Source organism: Punica granatum, chromosome 7 (assembly GCF_007655135.1).
Source record: "Punica granatum isolate Tunisia-2019 chromosome 7, ASM765513v2, whole genome shotgun sequence".
NCBI classification, from domain to species: Eukaryota; Viridiplantae; Streptophyta; class Magnoliopsida; order Myrtales; family Lythraceae; genus Punica; species Punica granatum.
The window spans coordinates 21,240,705-21,252,996 of NC_045133.1; the positions used below are offsets into that span (position 1 = coordinate 21,240,705).

At 37.4% G+C, this 12,292-nt stretch overlaps 1 protein-coding gene across 1 annotated transcript; it reads right to left on the reverse strand.

Moving 5' to 3' along the window:
* Positions 1 to 6,974: 6,974 nt before the first annotated feature.
* On the reverse strand, positions 6,975 to 9,363 carry LOC116214975 (aldehyde oxidase GLOX-like). Its single transcript, XM_031550516.1, has one exon. The coding sequence runs from the start codon at positions 8,983 to 8,985 to the stop codon at positions 7,333 to 7,335; it is 1,653 nt and encodes a 550-aa protein (XP_031406376.1). The 5' UTR covers positions 8,986 to 9,363; the 3' UTR covers positions 6,975 to 7,332.
* Between the last annotated feature and the right edge of the window lie 2,929 nt (positions 9,364 to 12,292).

The window sequence follows — 12,292 nt, forward strand, 5'->3', positions numbered from 1 at the left end:
AAGTAGATAGGAAATTTATTGTTAAAAAATTGATTATAAAAAATGGTTAAAAAATGTGAGTGAAAATTATTATTAAATGTCAGAAAAGACAAAATAGTAATTATTATATTGTTAAATTTGAGAAAAAATAGAGTTGAGTTGAGTAAAATTATTACTTGAAAAACAAACAAAGCAGCGCTAGTTTGTGTTTGGCTTTCGAATTGGATAAGTGATCGAACTCAACTTGATTTCGAGCAATGATTGTAAGTATTGATAAATATATTATTGTGTGAGAATATATCTATATATGTATGTATATATATGTGGAAGTATATTGGAATTTATCATTCAAAAAATAACTTTGAAAATATTTAGAAAAATAGTATGAATGAGAAAGTATTATTAAATAGAAGTTTAAAAATGGTTAGAGAAAGTATTAGTGAGAAAATATTATTAAATGGAATAAAAAGACAAAATAATAATTATTATATTGTTAAATTTGGGAAAGAATGGAGTTAAGTTGGGTAGAGTTGGATTATTATCCAAAAATCAAACAAAGCTTTTAGAAATTTAAGAAGGGCGTGAATTTCATCCAAAAAATTTAAGTTTACATTTGGTTTTCGAGTTGGATAAGTGATCAAACTCAACTTGATTTGTACAATGATTGTAAGTATTGACAAATATATTGATATATGAAAATATACATATGTACGTATATATAGATGTTAAAGTAGATGGAAAATTTATTATTAAAAATTTAATTTTAAAAATAGTTAAAAAAAAGTATGAGTGAAAAATTATTACTAAATGAGAATTTAAAAATGTTAGCAAAAAGTATGAATGAGAGAAGTATTATTAAATAAAAAAAACAAATCAATAATTATTATATTATTGAATTTGAGAAAGAATAGAGGTGAATTGGATAGAGTTGGAGTATTATTCAAAAAACAAACAAAGCTGCTACTTATAACTATTTGATAAATTCATCGAAAAAAGAATAGACTGATAAGGTCGTAAATGTCAAAGTTGGAGCGAATGTCAAAATTCAAAAGTGATATTCACCTTCTTATGAATATTTTTCTCAGGATTATTTTATTTTTCTTGGGATTATTTTCGCAATTAATTAGACTTGTGGAAGTGAAAGGTTGCTCAATGATGAGCTGGGGATTTGACTATTTGACAAAGTTCGAGCAACGCATTCATCCTTCCCCTATCATTTTAGCATTATATATTATATATAGGATTAAATCACCATATAATTTTAAAATTTTTTACCGCATAACACATATTATATTTCATCACATAGCACAAAATTTTACATTTTTTCACTACGTAGCGTGACGTTAATTTTTTGTGCTATATGGTAAAAAAAATTCAAAATTTTGTGCTAGGTGAAATTATTTTTTGTTATGTTATTTCATGAAAAAATTTCAAAATATCGTACTGAATGACAAAATTAATACTATATGTGCTATGTGGTGAAAATTTTCAAAATATCATACTATATGGTGATATTATTCCCAGTATTTTTTCATTCTAATAAATTCCATTTCTCATCTTCTAGATGTCATAATATGTTTCCTTTCATTTAATTGTCATAGCTAAAAATGACAAGTAAAAAAACAATCTATATGCTTTTAACCTAGCAAAGAAGTACATTTCTACATTTTCAAATTCCTCTTTAATGGTTTGTTCGTTTGCACATTTAGGTTTTCTATCGATTTGCTAAAGATAATGAGATGCGAGTTGGCCTTTCCTCGAGGACCAAAGATGTCATTGAGCCACTGATAAAGCCACAATGGTGGGTTAATTGCAAAATCATGGCGAAGGAAGCTTTAGACGCAGTTATGGTGAGGACCATGGGAAGCTTGAGATAATCCCCAGACAACACGTAGCCAAGTGGAAAAAGTACCACGTTTTATTTTCACTTAGTCTGTCGCATCTTGAAATGAATGTAATTATCTCATTTCTCTAATTCTGTAATTTGACGTGACAAATGGCTAAAGAGTATAAGGGACTGGTGCATCTTAAGGCAGATTTGGTGAGGCCACTGTGTTCCTGCAGGGTAGGTTACTCTAGAAAATGATAAAGTGAAAGAGTTTGGTGCATACGATGATCATTGGGTGGTTGCTAGAGATGAGCAAGAGGCTTAGGCAGCTGCTGCAACGAAATTTGTTGGCATGAACTTTCAATTGTGCCAAGATCTTGATGTGCTTGATACCTGGTATTCAACTGGTCTTATCCCATTATTTGTATTGGGTTGGAGTGACGATACAGTAGATCTGAAAACATTCTATCCCACTTCTATCTTTGAGACTGGACATGATATCCTCTTTTTTTCAGTCGCTCGGAAGGTGATGTTAGGAACGAAGGTGGGAGGTGATCTGCCTTTTAGACATGTGAGTTTTCGAAATTAATATATCTTATCTTAGAGAATTTATTTTCCTGGTTATGGGGATTTTGAACACCTAATAAGTTGGCTTTTCCAACCAGAAAGAAACTAGCGTGCTGAACTACTCACTAGGCAAACATTCCAAAGAAGAATGTTTGCCTGCTGTATATATATGGAGCTGGTGTTTCTCCACATTAGGTTTGTCCAAACTATGTCTATTCATTGAGGAGAATTGGTGTGGGATATTTTTTATGGTGTCTCCATAAATAACATTGTGTTGGGATTGATGTGTGTCATAGAGGTAATTTGTCATCAATTCTGTATTATGACATGTATATACCATGAGGCATTTCTGTTATCGTGTGGTTGCGCTTTTATTTTACATGATAACGTCATTGGATAGTAGGTTCGATAGGCATCAAGTATGACTTGATGAGATCCTATCAATGATGAACACTATTCCTAATGTCTCTGGTTGAAGTATTATCGTTAACTAGGACAACGATAATGCATGAGGCCAGTATGGTGGTGATTAATGACCAAGTCTCATAGGTCATGGATGTAGAGACATCAAGTCACACCAAATATATGAATTAAGGGTAATGCGTACTAGATTGACCTGCCATGAAACTATTACATGGGTCGTTATGAAATTGTCATTAACAGTTCTCATAGTGATTATGGTGCAGAGGTCCTTTGACTTTAGGTCACTATGGATTCCTACATGTAATGTCATTAACTTTGACATTAATAGGCTGGTTATAAAGATATGTTGGTTAGAAAGACAGTTATTGGGTATGCCACAGAGCATGTAGAGGAATGTGAGTAATAAAGAGAGGATTTGTCATTCTTTCGTATCGGGAGCGATATCTCACTGGGCCCCTTGGTGGAAGAAGTCTGGAAGTGTATGCGCATATCCAAATGAATCGGTATAGAAATATCGAGCTCGTTTGCTTTGATAGACTTACCCGGAATCAAGAAAAGACTGAGCCATACAAAGGATGACATCGACCATGCCTTTGGGCTCGATTGAGATATAGAGGACAAAGGGACATTGCTGCACGATAACATAGTCTAGAGGTTCGTCAAACAGTTGACTTTCCGATTGCTTGGATTACAATGATGTATTGCTAGATGCCACTCACTATTTGTAATGTCGAAATAGAGATTTCGATATTACTGCCAACGTAATCGGGAACCTACAGCGTCACATGCAACAACCGAATCGGTGGATAATGAAGGCGACTTTATCTAATAGAGATTGGATGAGGTTAAGTGCAAGATGGAAACGTCGGAAGTTTAATGAGATTAAACTTCCTGATTGATTGGATTCTGATCATTAGATTAATAGATTAAATGGGGGGTCAAATCGGACGATGACACTTGGTCCAATCATACGATGACAATTGGTCCAATAATGTGCCAACACGTGGCACGGGCATATGATGACAAGTGGACCAATGAGAGGTCGACACGTGGCGGACACATGGCATGAGGATAACCAATTTTAGTTATCCCACATTGATTTCATGAAGTCCATGGGGTCCTCCCCTAAGCCTATAAATAGGGGTAAAGGCCCTTGGTTAAGGGTATCGACGCTCAGGTTCAAAAATTATCCGATTTGATTACGGTAAGTTATAATACGATTACAATTTGCTCAAGGGCCCTATTCGGGTCCATTAGTCTAAAAGTTTTTATCTTGTGCATGCGCCTTCCTTCGGGTATAGGTCGCTAGCACAGCCAGTCCCGAAGTTCTGTCGATGCGGTTGGCGTGGATACCGGTAGAGGCGTGACACATGGAGCGCTTGGTTTGAGGAGCCAACATTAGTTCTATGCGATAAGATCGCGCCCAGATACGCTTTATCTGTCTCTATTCTTCTAGTGCGATCCTGATTTTAGGTTTCGCGCAATAAAAAATTTTGAATTTTCTGTTTTCCGTTGCTTCCGCCGTTGCTCTGTTAAGTGTGGGATTCCTACACATTGGCATAAACAAGATGCGTTTCTCGAGCTTAATAGGTTGAAGTTCGTCTTACATTTTGTTCAAGTACTTGATTTCTTGCGATATATTCAATTTAAAAGTGCAGATTGGCATATAGAATTGTATACCCAATTATTTTTTATTTTATATATTTAGGATTTCTTTTTTAAAACTCTAACCGATAGGATGATAGATCCAATCATCTTACATACTCATATATTTTTTTTCCTTCTATTTGTCTGATTTGGGATAATCACTCTTGACTTGACAATAGTTACATACTTTACTCTTTCTTTTTTTTCTTCTTTTTTCTTCTGGTGAAAAATTTTATGTCCCTTTACTAAACTCATAAATCCCTCATAATATGAAGAAAAAAAAGGAAAAGTTTATTTGATTTCTAGACACACAAGACCGAATCGATCACTTCATGAAAGGCAGCTTCCCTACAATAGATTCCATCCTTAGATAAGGGTGTTGGCCATGGTATGCTCTTAATAATATCATCACTTATCTAAAAAAAATTCCAAGATTTTCTCAAAGTCCATTTATGAACAACTGCAAAAGAAAGATCCAAGTATCACATCAGATCAGATCAAATTTGTACCTTTGGTTTGACCACATATTTCTGCTTTTTGGGTCGTGTCGGGTCATCCCGCGCTTTGCCCACAAAAATTCAAAGCCACTCTTTTAAACAGGTTTTATTAATCTAGTTTTGGTTAATGACAACAATGTTATTGGTGTCCAGTGAGCGTCATTATAGCCCATAAAAGGTGCATTCTGATCATATAATTGAAGAGCAAATAAATAAAGTGGGAGCACTAAGTCACAAAAAAAAGAAGATGCAATTAAGCAACATTGAAAAGCTTTACTGCTAAAGAAAAAAGCGACATTGAAAAGCTTCCGTGGTCGACAACCTTCATGCTGCATTACTCTTCGGTACGCCTAAGGTGAGATGTCAAAGAGTTTCCTTGTGTGCCGGTCGGTCCCATCAATATATTTCATGATTAAACTATCTGGTTAGCCAAGAGCGAATTAGTTGGGGGTGATTGTGAATAAAAGGAAGTTCCAAAGGTTATCTTGTCTCAAGATTATCTTATATCATAGCACCTCGTTGATTGTTTTGTGGAAGGAAGAACCTTCCGCAGGTTGAGAAGTGTTTATGTCTTTTCCTTTTTTCAATTATTAAGAGGCCGATGAAGCTAATAATGGGATAGAGGAAAGAAAATAATAGGACTTACGTTTATTAGTGAGAATTTTGATTTTTTAAATAATTAGATTGTTTGAAATATGGTACTTGGGGAAGAAATTTGATAAAAGCCAAAGATATATTGGAAAAATAAATTGGTAAAAGAAAGAGAGGGGTTTTGATGTAATCTCAAAGAGATTCAAGGAAAATAAGGGAGGGAACTTCTATGATACAATCTTTCAAATGAGAATATCATACCTCTACTATGATTTCAGTAGTTGAGTTTATTTTTATTTATTTTTTGAGACAGATATTAAAATTTCAACGGCGAAATTCTTAAAAAGCACGGTACATTTATTTTCCAAATATCTCTCACGAAAAGCGATCACGGGCATAGATGGATCGAGGGGGCTGTTGCCCCACCAATAAAATTTTGATGATATTAGTAAATTTATATATTGGGACATTCTAGCATGACATGATGTCATGTGACACCGTTAGTATTTTAATTCAAGTGTTTAATACTTTTTTTCCCTAAATATTTAATATTTTAGTTCGGTACTAAACACTTGAACTAAAATACTGAAAAGTTGATAAAAAGTACTAAACAATTGAATTAAAATACTAAATAGAGTCACATGACACCGTATCATGCTGGCAAGACTCTTACATTATTCTTAAAATTTTGAGGAAATTTCTTGTGTTCCCGTCCTCAACTTGAAAAAAACATCTTCTTATTCGCCCTTAACCACAAACTTTGGGTCCATCGTCCCTTCTCACAAGAGGGACAAAGGATAGGAAAAATAAAAGTCTAGGAAGAAATTATGAAGATTCCTAGGACCACTTCATAATGGGCGGCAACCTGCCACTGAGATGAGAATATATATTAATTTTGCATTATTATTATGTCGTTAAATTAATGTACTATTATGTAACCTAAAAAAAAAACATTTTGCCTTTTGCTCCGAGATTAGCTAAAAGCACATTGAACACAACATATATAAGAATAAAATTATATATTCAGCCAAAAAAGAAAAGAATAATATGATACAAAGAACTAATTGGGAAAAGAAATTCTCTGTTTAGTGACGTCAAGGGACCATGCATTATCTGTAGGTTAGCCTAAAACGGGATTGAAAATGGGATGATAAAGAAGCTGTTAATGGAGAGGGAGTTCAACTAGTGAGAATTGAATACAAAGTCTCTTAGTTCTAAATCGAGGGTGGTGTCATTACAGTACAAATCCTCCTTTCTCAGGCTATTAAGCTAAGTTATTTAATCAACTGAAAATGATCTTCACTCGCTGTCTAAATCAATTCCGATTTTCTAATTATTTATGTAATAGTTGCTTAAAGCGATAATTGAATTCAGACTATAAATAAAGTCTGAATAACGGAAAAGGAGAAAACATATGGACAGCAGGACAAGGAAACACGGTATGATATGACATACTTCCATTTCCATGTAAATTCGTGGCTACATAAATTAATGTCTCCCAGTAAAATATTAATTTGGCATGTTCGGTGTATATATAAATTTCTTTAGGGACAGTCAAGAAGAAATATATATATATATATATATATATATAATCAGAGAAAAAAATCCGTAATTTTTCCATTTCCACCTAATAATTATCAACCTCACGAAAAATTAAAAGAAAAGAAAGAAAGAAAAAGACAAACTCCCAACTTCCTCAGACCTCTTCTTGTGAAATTAATTTGGACTGGGACCATGATTGTCTTCTGTGTTCCATGGGAAGCATGAGCCCTATCGGTCTATTGACGAAGGCCAATTCATTCATGCTATTTGGACCCATATGCCCTCGCTGGGTATTTCCTGGTGGACCACGAATAGAAGATAGAACCCCGATGGTGCGAGATTACCCGACCTGGGTGCCACGGCCTCCACCACATATTTAGATGGGCCTGCGGCGGCCACATTCGAGCCGCCAATCACGAGCAGCCGTTGATTCATTGAGAACGAGTGCGTTGTAAACGACGGCGCCACCATTGTCACAGCCACCGTGCTCCCATTCAGAGCGGCTGCCAGGGTGAATTGCACGGTGAATCTCTGCCCAAGGGCAATCTTGGTCTGGGAGCTAGGGGATAGAATCTTGGGCCGGAGGGTTGAAGATTGAGCGTCCAAGTATGGTGGCGAGAAGGCCTCGAGGCTTAACTCGGTCGGGAATAGTACTCCGGTGAAGTTGTAGTATATGTTGGGGTTGCTCCCGCCGACGAGGACCCTCCCATCCCGAAGGAGGATTGCTGTGGAATGGTACATCCGGGGAATGCTGCTCGGATTTTGGGTCTCGAACCTGGCCCCAACCGGGTTGTCGGGGCGGTAAATGATTGGATTTAGAACCGGGTTCCGGCCATATTCCCAGCCGGCGGTGCCCGCAGCACCTCCATTGATGATCACGACATTGCCGTTGGGGAGGAGCAGCATGTCGCTCATGACCCTAGCCTGTGGCATTGTCTCCACAATCCACTGAGGATTCGGGTCGGTTATCTTAATCCGCGCACACGTATTCAAAGCTCCGACGAAATTCCCACTCATCGCCTGATTGTATGAGCCCTTCGGCGCACCGCCGCAGACCAGCACTTCTGCTTCAATAGCCTTTGATTGAAGGTTCCTCAGCGGAAGCAAGACTGAGGAGCCGGTGCTCGGGTAGCTCCTGGGGTCGCCACCGGGGATTGTCGGGTATGTCTTGACCACCTTGTTGTTCACATAGTCGAATAGAATCGCCCGGTTATTCGCGAAGATGAAGAGATTCCCATCAACATTAAGGTGGACGAAGGGGTAGAGATTGTTCTCGATCTTGAGATCGTTCGTCTCGACCAGGAACCGAAGGCTGTACACGTTCGGGGCATTGGCAGTCTTTGGATAGAACTCATAGTTGAATTGCCTTCGCCCGCCTATTATTATTTGCCTTCCGTCAGGGAGACGGTGGTTGGTGGCGTACCACCGTCGAGCCAAGAGGCCGTTGTCGACCTCCTGCCAATCACATTCCGTGCTGCCAGCATTGCACGGGTTGAATATCCTGATGCGGCGCTCTCCGTCATTGAACCCTCCAGTCTGGATCAGTTGGCCATCGGGTGTGGTCGCCCCCGAGGAGCACCACACGTCAGTCTGGACCACCAGGGGCCGGAATGAGTTGGAGGGCACATCATACTCTACCGAGTGGGCGGTACAGTCCACCTGGACTGCCAGCTCCTTGGGGTTGTTCCGGCATTGTCCATTGGGGAGGGAGAGGTTGGACAGCCCGAAGTCCGTGCGGTCGAAGATGACCACACGGTCATTGTGGAGGAGCTGCATATGCATGGCCGTTATGCCGATGCTCTTCTGCAACAGCTGCCACTTGCCTCCACCGGCACCGGCCACATTGGCCGTGCCGAAGCCCAGGAGTAAGAAAAGAATGTAATAAAGCATCACCGTCATAGTCTGAGCCATTTCTTGCGACCTTGGAATTGGCCTTAATTAGTTTTGGGTTAGTCCACACCTTGAGGTTTCGTGCTCTCTATAGGTACATGCAGCTACAAGTAGGACAAGAGCTCCCAGATCAAATAGGCCTAATAAGGTCTTATTCGACCGTGAAATGGCTCGCCATGCGAACTCGTCAAAACCGCCTAGGAGAATGAATATGAATTTGGATGTACAAGGAAGAACCAAGAGAGGGAAGAGGGATGGGTTCAAAGAGTTAACATCGGTAGAAGGGGAGACAACATGTATATATATATATATGTAGATACATGTGAATATATATGCATAAACATGCGAATATATATGTAAATAAATACATATGTTCCAATACTTTTTAAGTCTGAGGATATCTTGGCTTCTGCTGGGGAAGCCTTTTAATGCACGTGTAGGGCCCCCAACCGAAGGTGCCATGGTGGGAAGAAATCGATCTTTAATTGCTTCCACCCACACTCAAGCCCAAAGTTACGGTGCAATTTATTGAATAGTATGTGCATATATTAGTTCTCTTTTCCCTTCATTTAATTCAAAAAATAATTTCGAGAGTAATGAAGCCTTCCTTTATCATTGAGTTGATATAGGACTGCTCGTAAATTCTCAGAAGTTCTGATACAGGCTGCAGTCGTCAGGAACTGCATAATACGTATATATATATATATATATATATTTATATATATTTATATATGTGTGTGATCTGATATCACATCTCTGAGGATCATAAGGTGAGAAAACATCTTCCGACGCTGTTTCATATGCCCCACGTACGACGGGTGAGGTAGATTTCATATACGTGCCCCCACTTATGATTATATGCATGCAATTGAGAAAAATGATGGCACCACGTGGTGCATGTATTTGGGACGTTTTCCTAATCGACTTCACCAAAAGGTTACCTGGTTAAACAAAGCAAATATTTGGTCGATATTGTATGACCACTTAACTGTATAAATCCACTGATTTTCATTTATAAGTATTTCTCACTTATAAGCATTTTAATTTGTTATTACTCATTCAAAATAAATGAGTAATATTCAATCAATATTTTCTCGTTAAACAGGGCCGCCTCCAGGGTATGGCTAGTAAAGCTGTCGCCTTAGCCCCATTTTTTTTATTACAAGGATGCCCCTTATCTTAGTACAATGAAAATAAAATCATAAATATTTAACAAATGAGCACGGATATTTCCACCCAAGTATCGAACATAAAATCTCTGAGTTACCGAGAGAAGATACACCACTACACTACAGTCTCTTTGATTAGCCCCTAAATTTTAGGTTGAATATCAAGGAATATTATAATTAGTTACTGTACTTGCCTATAATAAATCAAGGCTCCTTCATATTCTTAAGTAGTCTCATTTTCCTTTATTTATATTAATTAGCCAACTATGATGTAATTGATTTCACAAATTCCTAATTTTTTTCAATTTACGCAAAATCCATAATTTTTTTCAATTTACACAAAATCCATAATTTTTCTCTCTATCAAAACTTCCCAATTCATTGAGAACTTTTCCACTACATTCTCCTAATTGACTATCCATTAAATTCAATTGAATTAAATTTTCTGTGCTCTTAATCATATCCGAATTTGTTCATCCTCCATAATATTCAATTAAAGTAATTTTATTCTTTTAATAATTTTTACCTCTTTCACCGAAATACTCAACTTTCCTTATTACTTTCCCACTTATTATTATTGTAATTATTTTTCCTCATATTATTTTGGTTGGTGTAAGGAGAAGAAGAGTATATTATGTTTTTTCAGAGTGAATGATTATAACGAAGTGAAATCACATTGGAAAAATTATTAGAAAATATTGATTATAAGAACCTTAATTATTAAGGTTTTGCGTCTCAAAAATTGTAAAAAGGATTTAAAATAAAATAATATATTATTGTAATTACCGAAAAAAATATATTATTATTATTAAATATAAATTAGAGGTTCAGATTAAATTTTCGCCTTAGGCCTTGAGATGCCTTAGGCGGCCACTGCCTGAAAACATTTGATGGTTCAATAACTCAAATCCGAACATATGAGGTGGTTTCTTTGCCGGCATTCTTACCATGTTCGAGTCAGATATGAAAGCTACAACTAGGGACTGAAAGTAGAGCAGAGTCGAGCCGCTATCACATCCTTGAAAATCAAACACGACCTATCGACGACCATGGATCTAAAGCTGAACCTATATGTATGACTACATCGATCGATATCCGGAGATGGTACGGGGAGGTTAGGGTTTCCCTGTCATTGTGGAGGCAGGGATTGGTGAGTAAATGCTAGCCTTTGTAAGACCAGTGGTCCGTGGGTCAAAAACTGGGGGAATCAGAAGGCTTGTGATTGAGAACACGTGCATGAAAGGGGCTTTGTGAGGAAACCAGCCATTAATAGAATCATATCTCGCCTTGCTCTTCTGTACCAGTTCACTTTCTTCTCTTTTTTTTTTAATTTCACCACCTGCTATCTGAAAATTCAGTAAACTCTCACTAATTCAAGTTGGAGATGGCTCAGTCGACTAAAAGATAAGACTTTCTCAATTATGAATTATGTCATTTCACAATACTCGCGAATGGAATGTTTTATTTAAAAGGAATAAGAATCGCACCAGAGCGAACCGGCTTTGGGACATTTCCACGCTACTGTTTTGTCGGTGAAGTAATTGCTTTTTTGTGGTACTGTGTGTGATTGGCAAAGAAGGAGATGCTGAGAATAAATCTCCGCTCTGGTGTCTTTGCGTATGTCTTTAGAAAACTAATTCTTTAGGAGAAAAGAAGTTATTGTCTTTTAGCTGGAAAATAATAAGAATCCATTTCTTTTTTAAGAGATGAAATGTGATTTTCATCTCTCAAATTCAGTGGACACCCACAGACAGAGAAAGCATTATTGATCGCCATTATATACTACGAATTATTGAATATGGAAGACTCTGAATTGTAGATGCCCGGCATGTGGCCAATAGGCACCTCGACGGACCCAGGTCTTCGAAGGCGAGTCAAAGACAAGTCATCCAAGCCGAGGATGGAGCCAAGCTTACTTGAGCCTCGAGGGAGCATTGGCTCCATTGAAATTTTAAGGTCATCCAAAAATTTTGCCTAACAAAATGTGATTTTTAAAGGTTTGCCCCACAATAAAAGGTTAACCTCATGACTTACTAGATGCCAAACAAATCTTACCCCTATCTATCGTCGTGGAAATTTATAGGGACTACTTTCACTACCATAGCATTAATAGAATTAACTTTTCTAGACAACTTTCCAGATTTAGTCAAACCCCGAGA